Source organism: Hemicordylus capensis, chromosome 2 (genome assembly GCF_027244095.1).
Source record: "Hemicordylus capensis ecotype Gifberg chromosome 2, rHemCap1.1.pri, whole genome shotgun sequence".
Taxonomy (NCBI): Eukaryota; Metazoa; Chordata; class Lepidosauria; order Squamata; family Cordylidae; genus Hemicordylus; species Hemicordylus capensis.
In genome coordinates, this window is record NC_069658.1 from 198,966,680 (window position 1) to 198,994,068 (window position 27,389).

The window sequence follows — 27,389 nt, forward strand, 5'->3', positions numbered from 1 at the left end:
GTAATTGATGAAATTGTTTTTTCACATTTATCTCTTGCCTTTCTTCCACGATGGAACTTTAAGCAGCATACATGGGGTTCCCAGGCAATCTCCCATTGAGGTACTCACTAGGCTCAGATCTGATTAACTTCATCTAGGTTGCTGAATCATGTGTCCATGTCTGGAACTGAGGATAGGATAGACCTGGACTGTGCTTGGATCTGGCCAGTCTACTGCCAGGAGCCTGGATAGGAGACAGACAACAGATTGTCTCAATAAGACTGTTCTTTTCTTCCTTTTGCTGCCAGGTGCATCAAGCCCAATGACACCAAAAAGCCTGCTGGGTTCACGGATGCACTGGTTCGGGCTCAGGTGCGCTACCTCGGCCTGTTGGAGAACGTGCGGGTGCGTAGGGCTGGCTATGCCTACCGGCAGGTCTATGAGCCATGCCTGGAGCGCTACAAGATGCTCTGCAAGGAGACGTGGCCGTGCTGGAAGGGAAACGCTAGGTGGGTACCCAGAGACGTTCTGTGACATTGGGGGTGGCGCTGTCAGGGGCTGGGGGTGACATTCAGGGTTCTGTTCAACTGACCTGAGGACCAAATTATCTGAAGGATAACTGAGCGTAGGAGATGGAGTGGGATTTGAATCGGAATCAATCCATCATCATCATCACCACCACCACCACCATCATTTGCTTTGAAAGGCATCTTAAAAACTATCTGGTGTATTTGTGTGGTGATAGGACTGTTGCAGGGAATAGGGGGGGAGGGTTACTAGGTGAGAGGTGGGTTTCCAAGACCACAGGTGGCAGAGACGTTAACATCTCCTTTGAGATGACCTAAACAGAGTGAGAAAAGCTGTTTGGGGCAAGAGACTGGGAAGATAAATTGGAGCTAGCTAGGTCCATTCATAAGCTGGGCTCTGTGGTTATTGAAGGGGTCTGTAGGGGTCTGGCCCCCTCAGGGACATCTCTTCCTTGAACAGTAGGCTTCTAATTCAGATAGAAAGTTTTTTAGCCTGTTCTCTAATACAGGTGAAACTCAGAAAATTAGAATATCGTGCAAAAGTCCATTAATTTCAGTAATGCAAATTAAAAGGTGAAACTGATATATGAGACAGACGCATTACATGCAAAGCGAGATAAGTCAAGCCTTAATTTGTTATAATTGTGATGATCATGGCGTACAGCTCATGAAAACCCCAAATCCACAATCCCAGAAAATTAGAATATTACATGTAACCAAGAAGACAAGGATTGTAGAATAGAACAATATCGGACCTCTGAAAAGTATACAGTGTACTGTGCTTGATTGGCCAGCAAACTCGCCTGACCTGACCCCATAGAGAATCTATGGGGCATTGCCGAGAGAAGGATGAGAGACATGAGACCAAACAATGCAGAAGAGCTGAAGGCCGCTAATGAAGCATCCTGGTCTTCCATAATACCTCATTAGTGCCACAGGCTGATAGCATCCATGCCACGCCGCATTGAGGCAGTAATTGCTGCAAAAGGGGCCCAAACCAAGTACTGAATACATATGCATGCTTATACTTTTCAGAGGTCCGATACTGTTCTATTCTTCAATCCTTGTCTTCTTGGTTCCATGTAATATTCTAATTTTCTGGGATTGTGGATTTGGGGTTTTCATGAGCTGTATGCCATGATCATCACAATTATAACAAATTAAGGCTTGACTTATCTCGCTTTGCATGTAATGCATCTGTCTCATATATCAGTTTCACCTTTTAATTTGCATTACTGAAATTAATGGACTTTTGCACGATATTCTAATTTTCCGAGTTTCACCTGTATATTCCTTGGCTCTTATTAAGCAATTGGCAGAATGCAGCCTGCCTGGTTTTCCTTGTTCCACCAGAAATAATCTGGCGATACAAGGGAAAACCCTGCAGGCTGCATTCTGCCAATTGCTGAATAAGAGACAAGCCTGCTCTCCAGCATTCTGGTCACTGAATGCAAAAGTAGTGGGATGGCTGAGAAGCCCCTGGCACTTTCTTCTTACATTTTGACCTTGTCCAAATGATTTAATACAGCGATTGAAATATACTAGGCAGTTTCTGTGCAAGGCCATCCTCTTGGTGCGCACAGCCTCCCCATCACCACCAACATCCTGAGGGGAAGAACCTGGCCAGTGTTGCCAGTGACACTGGCCAGGGGGAGAGTCGCCACCCAGCTGCATGCCAAACCACAGCAAGCGGAGTGGGTTGGGATTTAGGCTGGGTAATAGCTCACCTCTTTCCTGAAGCAGGGACGGGGTGCAAGCCCTCCTGAGCAGCCTGCCCATTGAGCCCAAGGAGCTGGCGTACGGACACACCAAGATCTTCATCCGCACACCAAACACGGTGAGCTGCTGGTGTCGTGGCGGGAGGGGGCCAAGGAGAGCGGGATAGGGTTAGCAGCTCCCCGACAGTGAATGTGAAGGAAGGAGATTGCTGATCTGGGCTGGGCTGGATATTCTTCACCTTGGATTTTCAGGTTGAAATGAGCAGTTTGGGTGCAGTGGAAGTTTCTCCCAGAAACTACTAAGACTGTGTAGATTCACCTTAAAAATAATAATAATAATTTTAAAAATCCTGTTTGGGACTACTTATTCCCCAGCCTGCTGGTTTTTTTGGTGCCATTTCCCATTCCCTGCCCACCCCCCTTAGCTGCTACATTCCCCTCCTTCCTGGATTCATGACTTAGGCAATCCTATGAAATCATTATGCAATGAAATGGATGACGTCACAACACTAGGGGCCCTTACTCACGCTCTGGGGCCCAGGCGGGAGGGTGTGTGGGGAGGAAGGATACAGAAGCTTACCTCCCCCGCAGACGACCAAGTCCCAATTGCTGGGCACGCAGATTGCTTGCCCAGACGATCCACTGCTGCCCCAAGCAGCGTGGAGTTGCGGGGGCCACAATGCCTCATCCCTGCCCCCAGACATCCCACAATGTGCTGCGTGGTGCATGGTAAGTATCCCCCTGGCAGCGGGCAAGTGCCCCTCAGTGTCTCGGTGCTGGCTGAATTAAATAGGGCTACCGTAAATAAGATGAAGGGCTTGCTTGCCCCAGGCAAATAGGTGGGCTGCATAGCTGGGTCTGCTGCCAAGGCACAGCTCATCTTAATTAACATCGTGAAGAAAGCAATAATTCATTTTGCATCTGAGGAAATGGCTAGGTAGTCGATAAGATCAGAAAGTGATAGGGAAATAAATCAGCCTTGTGGATGCCCATATACAACCCAAGGATAGGTTTTCCCAAGGAAAGGAGAGAGAAAATGAATCAAACCATCGTAGGGAGAGAACAGGAAGGAACATGACACTAAACCACTTCAGATTTAAGTAGTCCAGCTCAGAGTGGTTTGGCACAAAAGCTATATATCTCCAGGGAAATAACTGCAAAGCAACTATTGGAACCCGTACATGTCAGGTGGTGCCACAGATGCAGACTTTTCTCACAAGATACCCTAAAAATCACATTTGAACCTTTCTCACTCATGATTTGTGCCACATATGACTGCTGGGAAAATAGAATAGACAGCAGAAGAGAAACTGCCTAGATGCTATAGCTTTTACACGGACATTTAACATGAACTGAGCTTTTATATGAACTGATTTGAGCACAAGCCAGTGGCGTAGTATGGGCAGAGAGGGCCTGTGTTCACATGGGCACTCCCCTGGTGGTGGCGCAAATCCCCTGCTCAGGTGGTGCCTTGCCATCCACCACAACTCCTGCCAACCTCACGGTTGCTTGCCAGCCAGCTCTCAAGCTGCTCAGAAGCAGAAAAGCCCTGTTCCTCTCTGGAGAGGGGACCTTTCCGCTTCTGGACAGCCTGAAAGCTGGCTGGCAAGCAGCAATGAGGGCAGGAGGAGTGGGCAGGTGAACGAGGAGGCCTCAAGGCCCCCGGGTGGCTCATGTTCTTGGGATGCCCCCAACACTGATAGCTCCACCCCTGGCAGAAGCCAATGTGTCACATGTGAAAATGCCCATAGTCCATGAGATCTAGCATGGGAGCTTGAGGAGAGAAAATGCTCAAGGAACAGAAATTGGTCTTGCGTAATTCTTTAGGTCTTGGGAGTATATGTGTTTATAACACAAGTTTGAAGAAACACCAAAGCTTGCTTGAACACAGGTCAAGGGGAGTTCCCTTTGTGCTTAGATCCGACCCTATCTCGGTGATTTTTCACCATGCAGCTTTTTGACTTAGAAGCCCGACGCCAGCGGCGCATACATGAACTGGCCGCCCTCATCCAAGCAGCCTTCCGGGCATGGAAATGCCGTCGGCACTATCAGCAGATGCGCACGAGCCAGATCACCATCTCTGCCTGGTTCCGGGGCCATGCGGTAAGATGCAGATATGACAGGTGTACGCTTCTACAAAGTTGGGCGCTTTTTGACTTGTGAGCCACGTTGTTCTCTATGCTTTGCAGAACTGCCAGGAGTATTTTCAGACAGCAGGATTTACTGTGAGTTCAAATTTGCCCAAAAAACTCGATACGAAAACCTGGACATAGATCGGGCTTAGTGTTCCCAATAGTCCTGTATTATGCAGGAAGTCCCGTATCTGAGGCAAAAATCTCTTGTCCTGTACGGGATGCTGTTTTGCCCATATTATTTACAGAGTCTTGGGCTCTCCCTCATCCCTCAATGCATTTGCATTGAGACATTTGAAGTCTGGGTGAAGTCCATATTATAATGTGAAAGAAACAAAGTTCACCAAAAAAAGTCCCAGTCCTTCTGCAAACTTGCAGGAGCAATTGGCTGGGTTTATTTACATCCTGTAAGTTGCTAATCATTTACTTATCTAATGTAAATAGACCCACAGACTCCTGCTAATTGATTCCCATTTCTGGCAGCTAAAGCAGCCTTTCAGTGAGGCTTTCAATGACAGCCATGGCAAGATGGAATGGGGATGTTTGTGTGTAAACCTGGGGGGGTTCTCTTAATTTTTCACCTGACACTTGCTCCATGTCTAAGTGTGATGGTCTGTGTGAACAAAAAGCTTTGTGAAATAATAGGGCTTGCTTGTGCTGTTTGTTGTTGTTGTTGTTGTTTTACAAGTGCATCACTACTCAGGCTTCTGATTACTCCTGGGATGACCCCACCCCAAAATACCCCCACCTCTAAGACCCCCCCCCGACACACACACCCTTGTGCCCGTATTCAGGCAATGGAATGTTGGCAACCCTAATCGGGCAATGTGCCAATGCCTAATGAAGAACCCAAATCATGTGTGAAATTCTCCCCAATAGCTCGCAGAGACTACGGGGTAAATCTGGCCTATATGTAAGTGCACACCCTCCATCCCAGTAGTGGCGCAATTAGGGTTGCCAACATTGCGTTGGCTCAATTCGAGATGGGGACTCTGGGGGGGGCGGTTCAAGAGGGGCTGGTGGTGTGGCCACCTAGGGGCGGGGCTTATCTGGTTTTGCGCTGAGAGCTCTCCAGCCTCCCCAATGCTGAATGGGGCTGGGCTGGGGCAGGCATGCTGAATGGGGCTGGCAGAAACGTGCTCAACAACTTTGAAATCAAATCACTCACCAGTGAGTGAGGGACAGAGGCTGGCACTCAGCAGCAATAGAGGGAGGGAGGGAGGGGCGGACGGAGTTTGGGGAGGAGAGATGGCGTGCCTGCCCCAACCCAGCCCCATTCGGCATTTGGGAAGCGGGAGAGCTCTTGTCGCCATCCAGTGCTGTCGCTCAGCAGTGGCTTAAAAAGTTAAAAATAATAATAAAGTGATTAAAAAGCGGGACAATGTGCTTCCGAACGAGACAGGCACTCCCCCCGCACCCGAAAATGCAGGATGTCCCACATAATGCAGGACTGTTGGCAACACTAGGCATAATATTAAATCTCTGCCTAGCATGCACCCAAGGGGAGTAGAGCCGGACTCCCTTCTCAGGGTCAAAGGACGTGAATATTTCAATGCATGCTTAGCACTTGCATTATATTTTTCCTAAACAGCAGTGGATTGGGCCCTCTCAAACAAGATCCAAGGCGGGGGGGGAGGCTTTGATTCAGCAAGAACCTGGTTTAGCAGTTGCTCCCCTCCCCAGGGAAACCCCCTTCCCTGGCAACGAGGGAGGGGGCATTTAGTAACAGAGAGTTCTCAGCATCCCTAAAAAATTACTTGTTTGGCCTGCCCTTCCAAGGTTTTTAAATTGTTCTTAAGTATTTCTAATTGGTTTTAAATGGCTCTGAACTGTGTTAAATTTGTTTTTATATTGTTTTAAGCAATTTGTTTTTAATGGTGTTTTTATTTTTAACTTGTGCACTGCCCAGAGCCTTTGGATGGGGCTGCAGTATAAAAATGTATTAAATAAACAAACAAACAAACAAATAATCCCTACCAAACTACAATTCCAAGGATGCTTCAGGGGAAGTTATTACAGTTAAACTGGTATAAAGCTGATATAAATGTGTGTGACTGAGTGCTGCACCTAATGGCACAGTGGGGAAATGCTTGACTACGAAGCAGACGGTTGCTGGTTTGAATCCCCACTGGTATTATATTGGGCAGCAGAGATATAGGAAGATGCTGAAAGGCATCATAAGAACATAAGAACAGCCCTGCTGGATCAGGCCCAAGGCCCATATAGTCCAGCATCCTGTTTCACACAGTGGCCCACCAGATGCTGCCGGAAGCCACAGGCAGGAGTTGAGGGCATGCCCTCTCTCCTGCTGTTAATCCCCCACAACTGGTGTTGCAGTATCATCTCATACTGTGCGGGAGGAGGCAATGGTAAACCCCTCCTGTATTCTAGCGAAGAAAACTACAGGGCTCTACAGGGCACACTTTACCTTATGAGATAACTGCCTCTAGGAACTTGCAAACCTTCATTGACTAGAAACCATTCCATACACTTGGGAATTCCTGAGGGGGAACTGTGCCCTATATCTAGCGTAACATAAGGATTGATGGAACTTATGCCAGCTGTTGGATGTTGGGTTATTTCCCTGAGAGTAAATGCTGCAAAACAAGGCCTTTGTTCGCTATTTATGCTAACCAAATAAGGCCTCGTTTGCCCATGGACTGACTCTCAGGTGAACATTTTATTTTGCAGCAAAAGAAGAAATATACGAAAATGAAGACATCAGCTCTGCTTATCCAGGCCTATGTTCGAGGTTGGAAGGTGAGAAGTGTGGCACAGCCAGGTGGCTATGCCAGCACAGTGGCCAAAAATGGTCAACATCCAGGGGGCCTGCTGGGGGAGGAGCAGAGTTTAGTTGGCATCTGAATCTCTTTGGATTTTGGTTCTGCTGCTAATTATAGCCAAAAAGAGGTGGCGTAAGTAAAACAACAACAAAAACCCCTAATGGCGTTGACAAGAGAGCCAAGAAGCAATGCATTGCCTATGTCGTCTTGCTTTGCCTACACAGCCACAAGGGGTGAGGGGATTCCAACTGTGTTATGCTGATCTAAGTGTGTCACCAGTGCTGAGGGGCCCTAGGATTGCACTGCTCACTTTCTTGTGAAAAGACCCAGGGGACTTCTCTTTTCTCCTCCCTGCCCCCACCCCACACACCTGTTCTCTGCCTCTTTGCTTCTCTATACACATATCTCTGGGTGAATTCAAATGGTAATGTGATTAATCATCTTCCTCTAATTGGTTGATAGATTAAATAAATTTACATATTGCCTTGGAATGTGTGTATTTTTGAGGTCTGGAAGGATGTGTAAGATAACATAACTTAACCAACAAAAGCTCCTTGTTAGAACAAATCATTCCTTTAACATGGGAAGGTGCCTCATACTAAGTCAGACCATTGGTCCATCTATCGCAGTATTGCCTGTTCTACACTGACTTGCATCAGCTCTCCAGGGTTTCAGGCAGGAATCTTTCCCAGCCCTACCTGGAGATACCAGGGATTGAACCCGGGACCTCCTGAGTGCAGAGCCAGAGCTCTGCCACTGAACTATGGCCCTTCTTTTTCATTCCCAATTAGTATAACATATCAGAACAAAAAAGTCCTTTTAAAAGTAAAAATTAAAAGGGAGTACCCTTAGCTCTCTACCTTGCTGATCAAAATTGGCCCCTACAGCTTAATCAATGAAAGCTGTGCATTGATTATTGATTGAGCAGCAGACTGTCAGCCTGGAAAAAATACATAGCTCTGTGAAAACTGGGACTCACTCTACCCACTGTGTCTGGTTTCTCTCTGGGCCTTCCTTTTTCTCTGGGCTCCTGTGGGGTTCTTACCTATCCCCTCCCTCCCTTCCTCCACAGTCTCGTAGACTCTTGTGGACGCTGAAGGAGCAGAGACACCGCACTCAGGCTGCTACTGTCATTTCTGCTTACTGGAAAGGTTACCAGGTAACTAATGTGCTTGGAGAACATACATCTCTTGTGAGCACATTGGACATTTGACTGTCAGTCAGTACCACTGATGTCTCCTCATTGATCTGCCTTTGACAGCTAGAACATCCACCCACAAGATGTGATGTTTGCCTGCACATAATTCTGAGGTGCTCACTAGATATTTGGGGCACCTGTGTGTTACCTCTCAGTTCACATCCTTTTCATCTTAGGATGTCACCATGTCAACAATAGCAGGTGGTGGGTGGAGTTCAGAATGTATTATTAACTTGTTTGTTTTTAGATTTATATCCTTCATTGTGGCATTTGAAAAAAGCCCTCAGGGTATTTTGCATCCAATACAATATCCAATTGCATCAGTAAAAGGTTTCCATTTTAAGCATAAGGGGCAGCATTGTCATAATAAAAGCCAAAGCAGACATTTAAAAAGAAAGAAAAAAGAACCCCACCTGAAACAGGATGTGGGTGAAAATGTTTGCAGAAACAGAAGGAGTCATCTTCCTTTCCTGAACACCATCACTGCATGAGCTTGCTGAACACCGCTGGCAAGAGAGCGCCATGAAATGAGTGCCTCTTGTGCCTGCCAACCTAATCTAGGCTGGTGCTTGGAGCAGGGCCACACCTGATGCCCAATGACCTTTGGGCAATGGAAGAGGCATTCTTGAGATGTCCTGGACTCAAACCCATTTAGATTGTATTTGTCTAAATGGGTTTAAATTGTGCCTCAAACTAATTGGGAGCCAACTTTCTTCTATCAGCCTGTAGCAGTCATAAGAGGAAGGTTGTTGATTTTGTGGGAACAAGGGGTATTAGGGCCAAACTAGACAAGAGGCAGGAGGTCCATGAATGGGTCTCCCAATGTCTTTCTCATTTACTAAAAACAGCCTTGGGGAACCCAATTTGGCAGTGAGCATAGTGAGCATAGGCTTAACCCTTTCCACCTATGGCATTTCCCAGATGAGATTTGCACCGCCTTGAACCTGCTACTAGTCATGGCAGTGAAAGTATACAGGTGCTTACATAGAAGCTGCCTTATACCAAGTCAGACCATTGGTCCATCTAGCTCAGTATTGTCTACACAGACTGGCAGCGGCGTCTCCAAAGTTTCAGGCAGGAGTCTCTCTCTCAGCCCTATCTTGGAGATGCCAGGGAGGGAACTTGGAACCTCTGCATGTAAGCATGCAGATGCTCTTCCCAGAGTGGCTCCATCCCCTGAGGGGAATATCTTACAGTGCTCCCATGTAGTCTCCCTTTAAAATGCAACTAGGGCAGACCCTGCTTAACAAAGGGGACAATTCATGCTTGCTACCACAAGACCTGCAAAGTTATGGGGGTTTAAACTACTGGGATCCATTTTGGAAGGGTTCTGGTGACTGGAGTTGCTTAAAACTGAGAAAGACACAGGGGTACTTTCCAGATTGCATGCTACCACAGTGTCACAACGTATCCCTTAAGTGTCCTTCCACACTGCCTTGCTGTAAGCAAGATGCTGTTCATATTTCTGATGCCTTCTTTCAGATTTTGTTGCTACATTGTAGCCCTATAATGTTGCATATGCATCGCAGAAAAATAACTGTATTTTCCAACATTGTAGCTTACAATGGATTTCAACTGCAGTTGGAATTTGGCACACAAAATGTTGCTGTTTACACCACTTTTTGCGTTTTAAGGCTCACTATCTGGAAACCACCAGGATCAGAATCCTTCCCAGGGAGCTCTTTCTAGAACCTACCTATGGCTAGGTAGTGAAAGCCCAAAAGCCTCTAAACTCTCCTGGGGTGTCCTTTGGGTTGAGCGTTCCCATGTAGACTCTTCTCTCATCTTGAGGAAGAGTTGTCTTCCCAAGAACAAAGGCCTTTTCCATTATTCTAATAAAATAAAGCTGCTAGGCTGGCTAGCCTTTAAATACTCACACTCACACACATACATGCTTCTGTACTTTCCACTCTGCAGCTAATAGCAGCTTCATGGGGCTGTTTGGATTGGGACCATGGCATGGAGGCAAAGGGCTACACCCCTCCCCCATCACTGTGGCCTCATTTCAAATTGGGGGGCCCTCAGGGTTGCTTAAAGGAAAAGGAAACACCAGGAGACCCATTCACGGATTTCCTGCCTTGTGTCTACTACTATGCACATTTATATACCGCTTTTCAGCCAAAATCTCTAAAGCGGTTTACACAGTAAACAAACAAACAAACAAACACAAATAAAATGGTTCCCTGTCCCCAAAGGGCTCACAATCTTAAAAACAAAAAATGTAAGGTTAGACATCAGCAACAGCAGCTGGAAATATGCTGTGCTGGGGTTGGGTAGGGTCAGTTGCTTTCCCCTTGCTAAATATAATAGAATCACCACTTGAAAAAAAGTGCCTATAGTTTGGCCGTAATATTCCTTGTTTCCACAAATCTCTCATGACTGTGAAAAAAGGGTTTTAGGCTGACAGAACTTTGGAAGCACTAAGATACGATAATGTACTAGGAAGCATCCCTAACCATTCAAAAGCTGAATCCCTCTGTTTTTATATTTCAGGGTAGTCATTTAATTGCTCTGTTTCTATCACCACTACCCTTTCAGCTTGCCTATCGTTTGCTGTACCTGATTAATGCGGTACTAATCCAGCTGGGAGTGTCTTGCCTACCTCTTCTTGCCTTCTCACCCTGCCTCAGTTTGGACCTTCCTTTTTGTTCTCCTCCAAACAGACTTGAAAATGGGATCCCTAGTTCCTCAAGTCTGTGCTACAATTCCCAGGGTGCCATGGGAGTGGGGAAATCAATTTAAGTCTGTGGTATATATTAGGCCAAAGAGAAGCCCAGAAACATCCAGTTTCCTTCCAAGCATGTGACTGGCTTTTTCTGCTAGCCCCAAGGACAGTTGTCAGGATATTATTATTATTATTATTATTATTATTATTTAGGGTGACCACACAGAAGATTTCACTGGCAGCATCCAAAATTCAGGCCCAAAAGTCTTCTTTTGGTTGGTGCTGCCAAGCCCTATAGTTGAGGTTGCAATGAACCATGACAAGGTGGCCCTTAATCTCTTCCTTGCTTCCCAGCGCATTTCTCATGGACATGTGAGCCATTCAGGCCTTTAATAGTGCCAAAGCTCAATGACTGTGCATGTACAAGGTTGCAGGTTGAAACAGAGGTGCTCTGGGAGTCGTCCCCCCCAATCCTCTTTGGTCTGTCCCAGGTGGTGTGGTTGCTGCACCGCCAGCCCATACTGCACCAGGCAACCGAGCATGACTGTGACCTGCACCGGGTGGCCTAGTGTGATCTCTGCTTTAAAGACAGAGGGGTAGGAGTAGAGAAATAAATATGTGGGGTATGGAATATGTTAAGTTGCATGTTGAAATATCTCTGCTAATGCAGATTTGCATAAATATACCTGTTTTATATTCTTACATTCTTGTGAGTTCAGTTGCTGTTTGTGCCTTCATGAACCCACGTGTTTAAAATACCGTGTGTGTGTGTGTGTGTGTGTGTGTGTGTGTGTGTGTGTAGTCGGAGGATGCTTGCAGCCGGCAGGGTGGTGGTGGCGGCGGCTCCAAAGGTCTTCAGGTCTGGGCTTCAAAATTACCTAGGTGCACCTCTGGATCCAACCCCTGGCATTCCCAGTGCAAAGGGGATCTCAGATACAGGGCATGGAAAGACCTCTGCCTTTGGAGAGTCACTCCCAACCAAAGCAGACAACACCGGATAGGTGGTCATCAAACAGTCTGACTCCGTCTATGGCAGATTTATATGTCACTCAGGTTGTGGCACAGAATGGCTAAGTAGGGTTTTTGTCTATTCACAGACACGGAAGGAATACAAGAAGTATTTCCGCTCTGGAGCCTCCGAGCGCATTGCCAATTTTATTTACTCAAGCCTGGTAAGTTAGCTCCTTGCACAGGGTTTTTTTTTTTAAGGGGGAGGAGCTATAATTAGAGGAAAGGACTTTTAAGGATGTGAATTAGGGTGCTAAGTAGAAGGAGTTACCATTTGTTTCTATTCTGGTCCTCCTAGCCCATGCAGCTGAAGGGGACTGAGGGCCTCATATATAAATACCAAGCATGATTATTAGCAATATAGCTAGGGAATGGGTATACAGGCTTTCTGACGGTAAGGGAGAGTTGTCTCCAACATTCACTCAGGCTGCATTCTAGGATCTCCTTAGGACATCCATGTAAGCTAGCCCTCGCTCAGAGTGAGCTGGCTATCTCTGAATGGACTAGGACAGCTGTTTTCAAATGGCCTTCTGAGTTTAGTTGCTCCTGAGTTAGATTCTCTGAAGAAGGCTGTACATCTGACCCAAAATGGATGCTGGTTTCCCCACTCAAACCTTGAATGTCTGAATGCAACCAAATGGAATAAAGAGAGTCCATTGCCACTAGAGGGCACTGTTTGCAATCCCCAACCAGCTTCCTGGTAGGATGAGGAAACAAATGTGTGTAAAGCAGGATTAGTCATGATGCTTATATGGTTAGAGCGGCCTTTTCATCAGGAAAAGTGAGACGGTTGTTTCAGGCAGCAGATTACTGATATGTCAACAAAGTGGCAAGATCTCCTGCCCCCGTTTTTTTTTTTTTTTTTTAATGTAAAGAGGAGGTGGGTGTGCATCAGAGGGTGGGGGGGGGGTAGCATTTGGCACCTTGCCTCAGGTGCATAGAGGTCATAAGCCACCACTGACTGAGAGAAGTAAGGAGTAGCCAGCATGGTGTAGTGGCTAGAGTGCTGGACTAGGACCTGGGAGACCCAAGTTCAAATCCCCATTCAACCATGATACTAGCTGGGTGACTCTGGGCCAGTCACTTCTCTCTCAGCCTAACCTACTTCACAGGGTTGTTGTGAAAGAGAAACTTAAGTATGTGTAGTTCACCGCTCTGGGCTCCTTGGAGGAAGAGCGGGATATAAATGTAATAATAATAATAATAATAATATCCAAATTGCACCCTGACTGGAGAAACCCCACAACAATAAGGCCTGCAGTAGTTGCTGCTCTTGTTCTTTCATTCCTGAGTTCCTGCATTTTTAATACCAGGTCATGCTTTGCTTAACAGAAATTGCCAGCTTTTATATTCTCCTGTTTTCCAGAGAGTGGTTTGCAGATAGAAGTTCAAAGTACAAAGCAGCTCCTTCAGGCTTTGTAATAAACCTGATACCAACCAGAGAAAATGTATGAACTGTAAAACTGTTTGCATGCTGTAACTTGAGAAACTGGAACTTGCTGTGCTGCTTCCAGCCTAGAGGTGGCCCTCTTGAACACCTGATAAGTTATTCTTTCTATCTCCCCTCTTATAGGTGCAGAAATTTCTCTTGGGCCTGAAAGACAATCTCCCTCCCATGACTGTGACAGACCACTCGTGGCCACCTGCCCCATACAAATTGTTCACAGACGCTAACCAAGAACTAAAGAAGATCTTCCACCACTGGAGGGTTAGAGATGGACTATAGTTCTTTTTATTTGTATCCCCCTAAAACTCCTTTTTTCTAAAAACTTTAAATCTGAAAGCACCCATAATTAGCAGTGCTCTAAAATCTACAGGCAAAGTCCAATAAGACAAACCTACATTTGAAAATGTTTGCAAGCGAATTTGAGGGAGGCAAATTTGCCAGAGATTTCTCTCCCCCTGCCCCACCATGTTCTCCATCTCTGCTGTAAACAAGTATGCTTAGAACTTGTAATGCTCATCCTGTCTTGTTTTGTTCCCCACCTGCCCCAACTTTTCTGCTGCAGTGTAAGAAATATCGGGACCAGCTGCCACCACAGAGAAGAGCTCTCCTGCAAGATAAGCTGAGTGCCAGTGAGATTTTCCGGGGCAAAAAAAGTTTGTACCTCAAGAGGTGAGCACTAAGGCGGAAGCCAGTGCCAGCCCAGCTGAGATGGGGTTACGCCTGGGGACTGGTGTGAATCACTCTCTCTGTTTTGTGCCTTTTAGCCTCCCACAGCCTTTCCGGGGGGAATACCTGGGTTTGAAGGAGAACCCCAAATATCGTAAGCTGCAGTCCACAGCTGATGGGAAGCTGGTTATGGCCGACAGCGTGAGGAAAGTCAACCGAGGGGATGGGAAGGTGAGAAAGGTCACACCTGACCGATGTGGCTCCCAAAGAAAGGAACAAGGCTGGAAGGAAGAGCAGGGCTGTGGGGTGGTTGCTTTCAGGATTTGCTCATATGAGGAAAAGGGAGAGCCAAACGACACATTATAGAGAGTGTGTGCTTAGTGCTTCCATGCCTGCCTTTTAAGAAGCCAGTAAATAGCAGCCATATTAAGCCCTTTCATGGATGGGGGGACTTTAACCCTACTCCCTGTTGCAGTCCTGACCTGACCTGACCCCTGCCCTTGCAGCTGCTATTGGTCAAGGAGGAAAAGCTCTCATTGATGCCAATAAGAGGTTTCCCCCCCTTGGTATATGGAGGTAGGATTCAGACCCGTAGCCTGGTGGGTGGCTAGGTCAGCGCCCCCCCCCCAGCCTCTCCCTTTTTTGTCTCTCCCCCAGCCCCAACTTTTAGACCGGCTATATGCGCCAGGTACTAGGGTTAAAACCCCACCCTCACAGTCCAGATCCAGCTGCTATTTACAGTAAACAATCAAGCACGGAAGTGCTAACCATGCACTTGCTGTAAGGTAACCCCCCGGATTTTGGCTGCTCCACCTGGCTGCTAAATTCCATCCAGATTTCAAATGTGCTGCCCAGATTGCCGAGATTTTACTCTGGATCCAGTCACATGGGAGGGCAGAGAAGGAGGGAAAAGTATACAAATCTATAAAATAAAATAAAATAAAATAATCTCTAATAAAACGCTTGGTGTCCATCCGTGGACGGACACCAAGCGTGCGTTCATGCCTGGCCTGTTCTGGGCATGCGCAAAGCACATGCCCAGAACAGAGCAAGGCAGCCGCGAACGCCGGCACCTAGCGGCCATGTTGGGCGGCCAGAAGCAGCCGCCCCGAAGAAGCCGGGTAAGCGGCAGCGGGGGACACTGGCCGAGGCGTCGGCTTCGCTGCCGCCTCGGCCAGAGGACGCGGCGCGGCGGAGCCATGGCCGAGGCCTGGCCGCACCGCCGCATACCCAGCTTCTTCGGGGCGACCGCTTCTGGCCGCACAACATGGCCGCCGGATGAGGCGGCGGGGGAAGCTCGATGCGGCGGTGGGCCCGGGCACCGGTGGGCCCGGCAGGAGCCGCGGGCGGCGGTGGGTGGCGGGAGGGGGAATGGCGGCGGGTGTCCGGAGCGCACAGCTCCACTAGTGCCCGTTATCCAACGGGCTTACAAACACTAGTAAAATAATAAATAAATAGTTGCCACATAATTCGCATAATATGCAAATTGAGCCACCTGGATTTGGGAAGCCTGAATATGGCAAACCTAACTTGTTGTAACATGTGCTTTGACCGTGTCATGCTGCACCTGGGGGCAAGATTGTGGTGGAGGGTAAAATCTGCCCCTTATCCCAAGTCTGTGGATGGCCTGGCCTTTACTGACCTGTTAGAATTCAGAATTTTAACACCTAGGGACTTTTCTCACAAGCAGCAAAAATTGGGCTAGGAGAGCCTAGCCCGATTTTTGCTGTTTGTGTAAACCAGCGGGCTCGCAGGCGAGCCTGGTTATAAGCAGCTAGCCCACTTTTGTAGCCCTCCCCTAAGCCCGGGTTTGTGGAGTGAGCACTCTGCAAACCCAGGCTTCCCGATCGTGAGTAGCCACGGTGAGGCTCCGGGCTGCGGCTACTCACGAGTAGACCCCTGGAGGGGAGGCGAAAAGCCACCTCCCGGCTCCAGGAGTCTCCCCAGTATGCCCTGCGCACTCGTGTAGGGCATACTGGAACTTCCGGGGGCCATGCAGCCCCCGAGCTCCCCAGCCCCCGCCAGCTCCATCACGGAGCTGGCAATTTTGTGGGTGGCTGATCAGCCACCCAGGGCTCCTGATCTGGCCGCCCAGGGCTCCCGCTCTGATCGTGAGAAACCGCTCTGCTGCAGAAACCGGGTCTCACTGATCGTGAGACCCAACTCCTAGTATATTTTCATTGTGTCCTTGGTCTACCTAGAAAACACCCGGGGCAGGGTGAACAATGCCACTGGTGCTTTAACAGCATGGAGAGAGGGAAATGTTTTTCCCTTGCTCATAATATTAGAAGTCTCCTTATTTGTTTCTAAAATTTTCTGAGTTCTATTATTTGATTCTGAACCATATTATATTATTTGTTTTGTAACATCCAAATGCAATCTAAGGTGAACTCTGCTTAGCAAAGAAGTATATTATAGGATTTATTGTAGCCTAAGGTGAACTCTGCTTAGCAAATTCAGCCTGCTCACTATTGCAAGCTGGGATTAATTTCCAGTCTTGTTTGGCTGTGGGTGTGAGCCAGCGTGGCTCTTCTGGTGTTCTTAACTCTTATCTGAATTTTGGGATGGATTTCCACCCCCAGCTGCGTAAAGGTGCCAGCTATGCTCTTGTTGTCAAACTCTTACCTGCACTCTGAGACACGATATAGCCACAAGTATGGCCCCTCAGCAGTTGTTATTTATGTTATTAATAAAAATATGACACAGGATAGAAAACTACCCCAAAATGAATGGGCTTTCTATGGTGGAGTGGTTTCCATCCAATTTTAAGCTCTTTGGAATGGGGGAGGGCACCCAGTTTCTCTCTGGAAACTGCAGTTTTGTTTCCCCAGCTGATTAGTGCCTCAAAACTAGTCTGGGGCACCACATAGTTCTTTGCTCCTGAGTTAGGGCAGATGAAGCCAGCCCCTCCCACAATATCCGATCTAGTGTTTGGAACAACAAACAAAGCATTCAGAAGCATCTGAATTTGCAGAAGCAGGGATTTTAGTCCACAGAACAAAGCCAAAAGTATCACAACAGCAGCAACCACAATTAGGGATGTGTGAACAGGTTTGATGTCAAAACAGGTTTTTTACTTACCCCCTCCAGGGGGCTTCTCTGAGGTCATGGAGGCGGGTCTCTGGAGTTTCTCCCCCCCACACACACCTGGCCATCCTTCATTATGTTGTAAATCACCCTGTTTGGGTGGTAGTTGGCCCATTCATGGGCCTCAGAGAAGCCCCCTCGGAGGGGCTAAGTAAAAAATAAAATAAATATATATATAAATATGTGTGTGTTTATATATATATATATATATATATATATATATATATATATATATGGAGAGAGAGAGAGAGAGAGAGAGAGAGAGAGAGAGAGAGAGAGAGAGAGTGTTCGGGTCCGATTTGGACCCAAACCGGGATAGCCGGTTTTGCGCACACCCCTAACTGCAACCTGTCAGCTTCAGTAAGCCTGGCCTCAGTGGATCTGCAGTACAGCCATCTGCAGTACATCTCGGTGATCTTTCCCCATTTCTCCTCCTGGGATACAGCCCAGAATGGGGGGTGTTGCAGCTCGGTTCCAGGTAGAGGGAGCAAGAAGATGTAGAGGTGGGATGTGTGCCACTGAACAGTTTGCTGAACCTCACTCATCTGCCATTGAATGTACCAAGATAATGGGCTATGTGACAAGCAGAAATGGCAAAAGGTGGTCTATAACTAGTCCATCCTTTGTTCACTACACAGTGTTGAGGTGGGATCTGCATCCTTCGGTGAGAGGCCAGATCATGAAAAGTTTTGTCCAGCAGGAGGAGGCAGTGAGTGAAGCAACTCCTCCTTCCCCTGCAGTGTGTGTGTGCCTGCGAGTGTGTGAGTGAGAGTACCATTGTGAACCCTGAGGGAGGAATCCAAACACTGCCTGAAGTCCTGGAGAACCACTACCAGTCAGAATAGACAATGCTGCGCTGGGTGGACCTACTATCGGACTCAGCAGGCAGTCCTATGTTCTGATGGAAGCATCTTGACCTAACAGAACGGCAAGTGTGTCTTTGCTGGCTAGTCCTGGCTGGTGTGTTTCATGCCCACCAGGAAGCACTGCAGGGACTGTGGGCAGTACATTTGAGGCCTTCCTATTTCTGTGTCATGATGCAGCTGAGATGATTTGAGGACATTACAAGCAATTTAAGGTGCAATGGCAAAGCCACATACATTTTTCTTTGCTAAAAGCTCACATGCTCAGCAAGTTGTGCATTTACACATTGTGCCATGCTTGGGATGCGGGGATCACTGCTGCACTCCCCCCCCCCGAATGTTAAATTATGGGTTCTGTGGTTTGAAAAAGTTGGGGGGATGCATCCAATGGGATTACTCAGGAGTAGGAAGTTCTACTCATGTGTAAAAAACCATGAGACTGGATGAGGGTTAAGTCCCTGCCATGAGGTGGTTAAGGTGGCAGCTCCTGCTCCCCAATATGTTTAAATGACTGTGGGACCTTTTAGGCACACACTCTCATTCTTGATCCCTTGTCTTTCTGCCAGGCCTCTCCTCGACTCTTCCTTCTCACCAAGAGCCACATCATCCTGGCTGACCCCAAGGCTGCCCAGCCCAAAACGGTGATCACTCTGAGCGACATTGAGAGCGTCTCCGTCAGCCGCTACTCGGATGGGTTCTTTGTTCTGCACATCAAAGAGGTACTGGAGTGGGGGTGGGACTGGCAGGAAGAGGGGCAGGGCAAGAATGGGCCCCATGGCAGAGGGAGCCCTGGAACCAGTGGGCTGCTGCGTGACTTCCTTCAAAACAGTCCCAATCCAATATGCTTGGTGTTTGAAGGGTTTCCTCATGCCAAAGCTGAACTGAAATGCTTGCACAGATTTGGAATGATGAAACCTGTCTCTGAGAGGTTTGGATTTTCAAGTCTAGCTTTTTGGATTTTGAGGAATGCCTTTTTTCTTTTTAAAGGAAACTTAGCTGATACTTTTTCAATCCATCTGTCACATGGTTTCAAGTATTTTTGTTGATTCATTATGTCTTTTAAGTGAATTAATGTATTACAGAGAATCCTGTTCACTGCCCATCTGCCCTACCTTGCACCCTCTACTTCTGGGAGTTTTCCGGACTATAAGATTTGCAACGGTTAATGTGTTGCAAAGTGCAGCGGAATTAGGCAGCCGTTTGAAACTGCAAGAGCAGCGGCTTTGATGTAGTTTTCTAAGCAACGTGACCGGGTTTTGGTCATCCACATTGCCCACCACTGCAGTGGATTTTCCAGGCAGGAGGTGTCCATGTTCCACCTGGATCGCAATCACTGCCCCCCATCCTCCTCCATTTCCAGCCAATTGGATTGCAGAGGGGGTGGGGAACTTGCTGACAAGGCAAACTCTTAAAAAAAAATTCTCGGTGCTTTTTTGCAAAGGTGCAACAACTTTCTCCTTTGCACAAGCAGAAGCACTGAACATGTAGGGCATGAGACCAATGGGATCAAAAGCCAAGGATGAAAGTGGAAATGAAATGGAGCAGAAATACATTAGATATATTTGTAAAAAGAAAAAAAATTGACATTACATATCAAATTCCAGAGACAAATGTGACCGAAACCTGGAACACAGAAATAAAAAGCCAAGAGGCGACAATATATTAAGAAAAATATATTGTGTGGCTTTACATATCAATAGATCCTTGATCTGCTGAATGAGCCAGCAAATCCACAGCATGAATGTGTCAAAAAAATAAAAATACAAGCCTTAATGAAAAACATGAGCGATTGAAATCAAAAGCTGAAAGCAGATTTGAAACAAGTTGCACCATTGCACTATTGTGGGTTGCACCCTTGCACAAGAACTCATGTTGAAAAAATTTTTTTTACATGAGTGGCAACATTTCAGGAATGGACAGAAAGCGGCTGTAAATACTGGCAAATCCAAGTGAACCATCCAGACCACACCGCACTGCAGTGCATCAAACATGGGGCAAGCCTCCATACAATGGGAAAACACAGCACTTTCCTGCAACAGTTTTACAATGTTATAGGGCCAAAACGCATCAATAAGATCCAAACCAAGGCATTGGAAATATGGACGGCACCCTGGTGACAGCGCAGCGACCGCGATGTCACAACATGAGAAATGCAGAGGGGCATTTAACAAACACGTTGCAGAACTGTTGCAGCATGTAATCCGGAAAACACCCTGAAGTGGTTTTTCTCCTAGCTGGGCTTATTTCTGGTCTTGAAGCCCAGTTTAGGAGAAAAGCCTTGGGAGAGAGAAGGGCTCACAATCTAAAAAGAAACACAAGGGAGGAACCACCAGCAGCTCTGGAGAGATGCTGTGCTGGGGTTGAATAGGGCTGGTGGCTCTCCCCCTGCTTAATATAAAGAGAATTGCCACTCTGAAAGGTGCCTCTTTGCCCAGTTAGCAGGGGCATTCTGTGCCACCTCATCTGCCTCCCTCTGGCATCCCCTTTCATCTGATCTGCTCTGTGCCAAGCGTGGCACAGCCACGGCTTGCCAACAAGCCACTTCTCCCCTCCCCTCCTGACCTCCTCCACCCTCACTGCTAAGGGGATAATTAGGCTCAGCTGTGAGGAAGGAGGGGGCACATTGGGACAGTGGGTGGTGTCAGAGGCGTAACTAGGGAAAACGGCGCCCAGGGCAAGCACTGAAATTGCGCCCCCCCCCCCCCCCGCGGCCCACCCAACATACATCTGACTGACACGGAATCTACTCTTCCACCAGTGCCTGCCTATGCTCACATTCTGCCTGGTACAGAAAGTGATCACATTTCATTTGCAGCCATGGAAGTGTGTTTTATTCTTGCTTTTTGCACAACTCTGTGAGCCTGCCGCATGAGTTTCTGTGGAGATGCTGCTTGCTTCAATATATAGCACGTTAATCACCTTAAAAAATTAAGAAGAGAATTGTGGATGGCGTTATAAACCACAAAACATGGAACAGCGTTTTGGGCAGGGATAAACCTAGTGCTTTGTAAACACGGGATTAATCTTCAGTTTGGCAGCAGTTAAAGGAGTCCACGGTCAGATACAAAGCAGTGGGAATGCTATGAACCAACACCATATCCAAGTTTGTATGCTGTGTTAATTAAACTTCCATGAAACTTCTTTTGCCACTTTGATGTTGAAATAGAGCAGTAAGGCAGGAAGAATCATGAGGTAGCCAAGTTGCTGGGTGATCTTGGGCTTGTCATGATCTCTCAGCCTAACCTACATTACAGCGTTGTTGTGAGAACAAAGCAGGAAGATTATGCAGGTTGCTCTGAACTTGGAAGAGAATAAATATAATAGATAATGTAATCAACAAGCATCAAATAAATTGGGGCTTCTTCTTGCTGAGCCAAATTGTCTATCTAAATGAGATAATCTGCTTATAAACTCCCTTGTGAATAGTCCTACGCAAAGATTCATTGTTGCTGTTTTTAAATTATGTCATTTGCACATATTTCACACATCCAAACACAATCACTTACAGGGACATACATTGGGGAAGAGAAATTGCATCCAGTTGTAATACATCTCTGAATATTTTTATACTGCTTTTCAACAAAGTTCTCAAAGCACTTTACACAGAAAAAATAAATATAAATAAATAAAATAGTTCCCTGTCTAGAAAGGGCTCACAATCTAAAAAAGAACATAAAGCATTGGCAGGCACCAGCAACAACCACTGCAAGGAAGGATGTTGTGCAGCGTTTGAATAGGGACACTGCTCTCCCCTTGTAAATATAAAAGAATAACCACTTTAAAAGGTACCTCTTTGCTCAGTTAGCATATATACACACCAATAAACATATTCTCTCACATACACATTGCTCAGAGTCAGACATCACTGAAAATCAAAGTGGAACTTCTTACATGCTCATTCCTTAGACACAACACTGACACCTTGTTAAGATTCCTCAAGGCAACTGCGGGGGTGGAGTGTCTGCCTTTCCGAAGCTCCTCCCTCTCCACTCTCGGCACAATTTGTGCCTTTTATTTAATTGATTAAATCTGTGTGCTGCTGTGATTTGAGGAGGGGTAGATCAAAACGAGCAGCAGCCCCACCCTTCCCGGGTTACAGACAGCTGCTCTTTATGAAAACATGAAAGCGATGTCGTTTTAAACGTCACTAGTTAGTGGCTTTTTTACCTGATGTGAGACCGTGTACCCTACCAGCCTTTCGGACAAATTGCAGGCAGAATTTTGAAACATAGGATTTGGGATAATTCTCTTGGAATATCTGAAAGCGGGTCTTTCCCCTCCCTCCCTCTTTTGCCAGCCTTTAAAGTCTTTTTCTCCGTCAGAACGGAGGGCACCACCTGTGGCTTGGGTTCTCTTGATTACTCTTAGAGGCTTTTGAAAAATAAAGCATCGCCAATGGAGATGAAAATGAAAAATAGAGGAATAACAGACAGCCGATCCACAGGGCATTTGAATCTGCTTTTAGACCAGTTTAGTGTGATTAAATTAAAGTCATGCTAGCAACCTAAATTTCAATTTAACAGACTTATGGATTGCAGTGCGATCATCGCACCCATCTTAAATCTGAATGCGATAATAAGACACGCATTGAAAATCCGGATAGAGGTACTATGATGTTTCTTTCTGCGTATGAACTGTTGCGGAGGGCTGGGGAGGGAGGGGAACGAACGAGCGGAATGAGGTTCAGGCACAGGCTGCTTACTTTTAAAGGGCAAGAGCCCCTTTCAGGCATCATATTATACAAGGTGGTGGTTGTTTTTTTGAGAATGAGAGGGAAGGCGCAGGGGCGGCACTCAGAAAGGACGCGGGTGTCTCTTGGCCAAACAACCAAGCAAGCGCCCCTCCTATGCTTTTTCCAACCAGAGCACCCTCTCTCCAGCCAGCCCCGCGGAGGACTTTGCAAAGCGTGAGCGGCTCAGGACACACACGACACACACACAGACGCTGGCCAAAGGCGGTGGCAGCGCTCCGCCCAAGAAACAGCGCGGGAGGCCCTCCGCCTCCAGCCGCGCCCTGAAGCCTGAACTTTCATTGCAAAGGGACTCTTTGCTCAGCGAAGAGGATGACAGGGGCTTACTTTCGAGCAGACACGCGGAAGAGCGGGTTTTAAGGCATACATATTGTTTGCACGTAGTGGGTAAAACAAGTTAAAGCTCCTCCCTCTCCCCTCTAGTGACTTGGGGCCAACCCCCTCGCTTCTTCTCCCCTCAGGGTTAACACCAAAGTTTCCTCCTTAAGGAAGCACCATCAGAAGCAATTATTGCTTTAATTACCTGCTGTGCTGTCGGCGCCGGCCGGGGAGGTTGTAAAGTGCACTAAAATCTTTTGTTGTAATGAAGTGCCAACCCCGCGGCGGGGACTGGACTTACAAGGCTCCAGATGGTATCTTTACCGCCGTGAAAACCCACTGATTCTAAAAGGGCCCCCGGGGAAGTGGGCGGGCCGTTCAGGGGAGGGGCGGCTCTAGCCGATGGGAGACCTCAAGGAAGTGGTGTAAGAGCCTTGGAGGAGAGCCAGGCAGGCTGGAGTGTGGGGCGGTGGTGGCGCGAAACGGGTCCAAGGCCAGCAAAGCAATGGGGCGGGGGGGGGCGCCGATGCGCTCTCTGGACTGCTGCTGCTGAGCTGGCTGGAGAATTTTTTATTAAAAATTTTTTTTTAAAAATTGGGGGGGGTCGGCGGGGGTCATGGCGGCGCCCCCCATGTGACCTGCAAAGATGGCACCGGGGGCACCTGCCCCCCCTATCGTTACGCCTCTGGGTGGTGTTCAGGTTTGCACTTGAAATCTAGTGGTGGTAGTATCTGTCGCCACTGCTGCTTAGAAAGAAAAGGGGGCAGTATTTGGCACCTGCCTCAGATGTTTTTTAGTTTAGAAAAAAGACGACTGCGGAGAGACATGATAGAGGTCTGTAAAATTATGCATAATGTGGAGAAAGTGGAGAGAGAGAAATTCTTCTCCCTCTCACATAACACTAGAACCAGGGGTCATCCCATAAAATTGATTGCCAGGAAATTTAGGACTGGCAAACAGAGGTACTTTTTCACACAACGCATACTCAACTTGTGGAACTCTCTGCCACAATATGTGGTGACAGCCAACAACCTGGATGACTTTAAGAGGGGTTTGGATAACTTCACGGAGGAGAGGTGTATCAATGGCTACTAGTTGGAGAGTTGGATGCCTCTGAGTACCAGTTGCAGGGGAGTAACAGCAGGAGAGAGGGCATGCCCTCTCCTGTAGGCTTCCAGCAGCACCTGGTGGGCCACTGTGTGAAACAGGATGCTGGACTAGATGGGCCTTGTGCCTGATCCAGCACGGCTGTTCTTATGTGAAGAGGCCTTGGGCCACCACTAGCCAGTGGCGATCCAAGGGGGCAGAAGTGGGCACAGGCTGTGGCTTTGAGCTCCATAGAGAGCAATTGTTGCAACTGGGCTGAGGCAAGTGAAGTCCTTGGTCAGCTAGCAAGAGGGCCAGACCTTAGCTGACGTGGCAGTGGGAAGCTCTGTAACTTGAAGGCCAGGGAAGGCACCAGGACCACGCTTCCACCCAGGTTCTCTCCCTTGTTCCAGTCTTCCACAGCGAACACCAAAGGGGACTTGTTGCTTATCAACGACCACCTGATTGAACTGGTCACCCGGCTCAACCAAGCCATGTTGGAGGCCACGAGGCAGAAACTGAAGCTCCAAGTGGCGGATGAGTAAGTGCAGGGTTGGCCATGGGTGGAGGGTGGGGAAAGCGAAGGAGCTGGACCAGGTACCGGGATCCTTGTTTGGGCGTTCGCCTCCTCCTACTCCTTCCAAAAGGATCTTCCAGTTATTAAGAAGAGTATTGAGAGTGACGTGGGTGGGGCATGGCAGGGAGGCCAAGAAGGCTGTGCCCACAGTGGCACTGCTGGGATGAACTGGCATCATTTGTGGGCTGCTGATATGGAGCGTTCCTCTGTGATCTGTTACACCTTCTTGTGTGCCTCCGACACACACACTGGGTGTGCTCAGCTGAGGTATTTGTTTTAAAATATGATACCCTGACTTTCTCCATTGTACCCAAGGCAGCTTACACTAATCACAGCATTTACACATATCCAGCCATTTCCACACTGCCTGGAATCCTGTTCTGTCTTTAATTCCGCTGGAAACAGAAGATCCTGTACAAAACAGCACAGCTTAAACCCAAAGATCCCACGGGAGCCATAACGTAATGCTATGGTTGCACAGTGGGCCCTGCCGCTGTAAACCCTGTAGGTCTGGTTCTCACTGGGCAACGGCCCACAAGCAGGTGAAACAAGCTCGAACAGTGAGCTCCAGTAAAGCAGGCCTGATCATTTGGCTCCCAGCACGCCTTGGCAGACTTTGCATAGAGGTTGCCAATTTCATTATTGTGGCCCCAATAGGTTGAGATTTCCCATCTCCTTTGGGTTTGATTGCTTTGAAACTGAATCTGGAATTCCTCCGGAAGGAGCCTCTACACCAGGGGTGGGCAAGCATGGCCCTCCAGCTGTTGTTGAACTACAACTCCCATTCTCCCCAGCCATAATCTATTGTGGCTGGGGATGCTGGGAGTTGTAGTCCAAAAACATCTGGAGGGCCAAATTTGCCCACCCCTGCTCCACACCCTCTTCAGGAAAGTCAGTAGCAGGAAATGTCTTCAGTAGCCCTGTTCATCACACATTGTGTTCAACAAGAGTTCAGGGTACACAGGTCCTGATCTGTACACAGGCACAGTTATTCACATGTTATGTTGAATGCAGGCGGGTACAGCAGTACACTTCCTGTCTGTATCAAGCATTTGATGGGCCTGTACCTACATTCACTAACACAGAACATAGACAGTTGCCTTATACTGAGTCAGACCATTGGTCTATCTAGCTCAGCATTATCCACACAGACTGGCAGTGGTTCTCCAAGATTTCAGGCAGGAGTTTCTCCCAGCCCTACCTGGAGATGCCAAGGGTTGAATCTGGGACTTTCTGTGTGTGAAACAGATGCTCTACCACTGGGCTATGGCCCCATCCCAAAGAAATGCAGGTACAGTCATTCACACAAAAATGTGTATGAATGTACAAGCATCTGTACACTCATACAAAATAATGTCTGAATAGGGCTTAAGTGGAGGTTCATCTGTTCTCTTTCAGGTTCCTGGTGAGGTTCAAGCAAAGCAGCATCACAGTTAAGGTGACGGAGACGGCCAAGAAACAGGACGCAGCACCGATCTGCAGGAAGAAAGGCAGCCAAAGAATGGAGGTGTTGGTCCAGTGAAGTGAAGCTGGACTGGAGCAACATGAGGATGCCTGTCTGGGGTCAGCTACGTTGGACTCCCTGGGATCCTGGATCTGTGACTTAGGTCTGGCCCTTTGTCAGCTTCAGACCATCTCGGTCTCTCGCCCCATCAGAATGTTTACCTCAGGGCAGCTAAAAGAAACACATCCATTCAGAAGCCATTGAGACAGGCCAGTTTCCCCGTTTGCTACAGACACAGATGACATATTGCATCTGCATTACTACTGACATCTAAAGAAATGGAACCTCCCCTCTAGAAGCCCTGCAGCTTGTGTGGTGGAGAACATGGGGTGGGGTGGGAGGAGTCAATAAAACAGCCAAGTGAAATGAACACCATGTCTACTTCATTCGAAGCCTCTTAGGCCTAGAGAATCTGATGAAATGCTTCTTTAAAAGTCTGTTTGCTGTTGAAATTGTGCCCAGAGGCTTATAGCGAGTCAGACCATGGGTCTATCTAGTTCAGTATCCTGACTGGCAAGAGTCTTTCCCTTCCCTACTTGGAGCTTCCCACGCAGGGGCTTACCCCAATCTTTTCCGGAAGGGAGGTTGTGTGTTCTCACTACAGATTCCTGCCAAGGTCAGTCTGATGTCTTTTGGAAGCACCCCACACACAAATCAGGCTTTTCCTTCTGGATTTCACCTCATCCTGGTTTATATCCAAGTTTTTAAAATCCTGGTCTTTAGCGAAGTTTCCTGGAAAATCCACTGCAAGGCCTGACATCAGTCTTTACATTTACATGATAAGAGCAAGTCAGGCCTACGGAATGCAGAAACAAAGCTGCCTAGCGGCCTTGCCTTCGACCCTGAGGCCAAGAGTTGAAAACCCAGTTTTCAGGCTTTTGGCTTTTTGAACGTGTTTTTTTTGGGGGGGGGGATCTGGGAGGATTTGCAGTCTTTTGCAGAAAACGAGCATTTCCTTGCATGCACTCCAAACTGGGGTGGGGCTGCAAAAGCAGAGGCAATGATGCAGGAGGGCTGACACATACTGGCAACTTCTGTCTGTGTGTATGCGTGTGTGTGTGTGTGTGGCTAAGGCTGATGG

At 47.6% G+C, this 27,389-nt stretch overlaps 1 protein-coding gene and 1 long non-coding RNA gene across 2 annotated transcripts in view; one reads left to right on the forward strand and one right to left on the reverse strand.

Moving 5' to 3' along the window:
* The window catches only part of LOC128345526 (unconventional myosin-Ia-like), a 71,520-nt gene extending 44,912 nt beyond the window's left edge, over positions 1-26,608 (forward strand). Inside the window, exons 18-29 of the mRNA XM_053297582.1 lie at positions 288-488; positions 2,250-2,343; positions 4,178-4,327; positions 7,048-7,116; positions 8,212-8,298; positions 12,100-12,174; positions 13,584-13,718; positions 14,020-14,126; positions 14,222-14,354; positions 18,640-18,792; positions 24,641-24,768; positions 26,203-26,608. Coding sequence (XP_053153557.1) covers positions 288-488; positions 2,250-2,343; positions 4,178-4,327; positions 7,048-7,116; positions 8,212-8,298; positions 12,100-12,174; positions 13,584-13,718; positions 14,020-14,126; positions 14,222-14,354; positions 18,640-18,792; positions 24,641-24,768; positions 26,203-26,326 — 1,456 coding nt within the window. The 3' untranslated portion in view covers positions 26,327-26,608. The remainder of the gene's footprint in view (positions 1-287; positions 489-2,249; positions 2,344-4,177; positions 4,328-7,047; positions 7,117-8,211; positions 8,299-12,099; positions 12,175-13,583; positions 13,719-14,019; positions 14,127-14,221; positions 14,355-18,639; positions 18,793-24,640; positions 24,769-26,202) is intronic.
* On the reverse strand, positions 111-22,048 carry LOC128345527 (uncharacterized). The gene is made up of 3 exons (XR_008316513.1): positions 21,965-22,048; positions 2,234-2,543; positions 111-223 (listed from the first exon to the last, which is right to left on the reverse strand). It is a non-coding gene; the product is annotated as an uncharacterized LOC128345527 (long non-coding RNA).
* Positions 26,609-27,389: the final 781 nt, after the last annotated feature.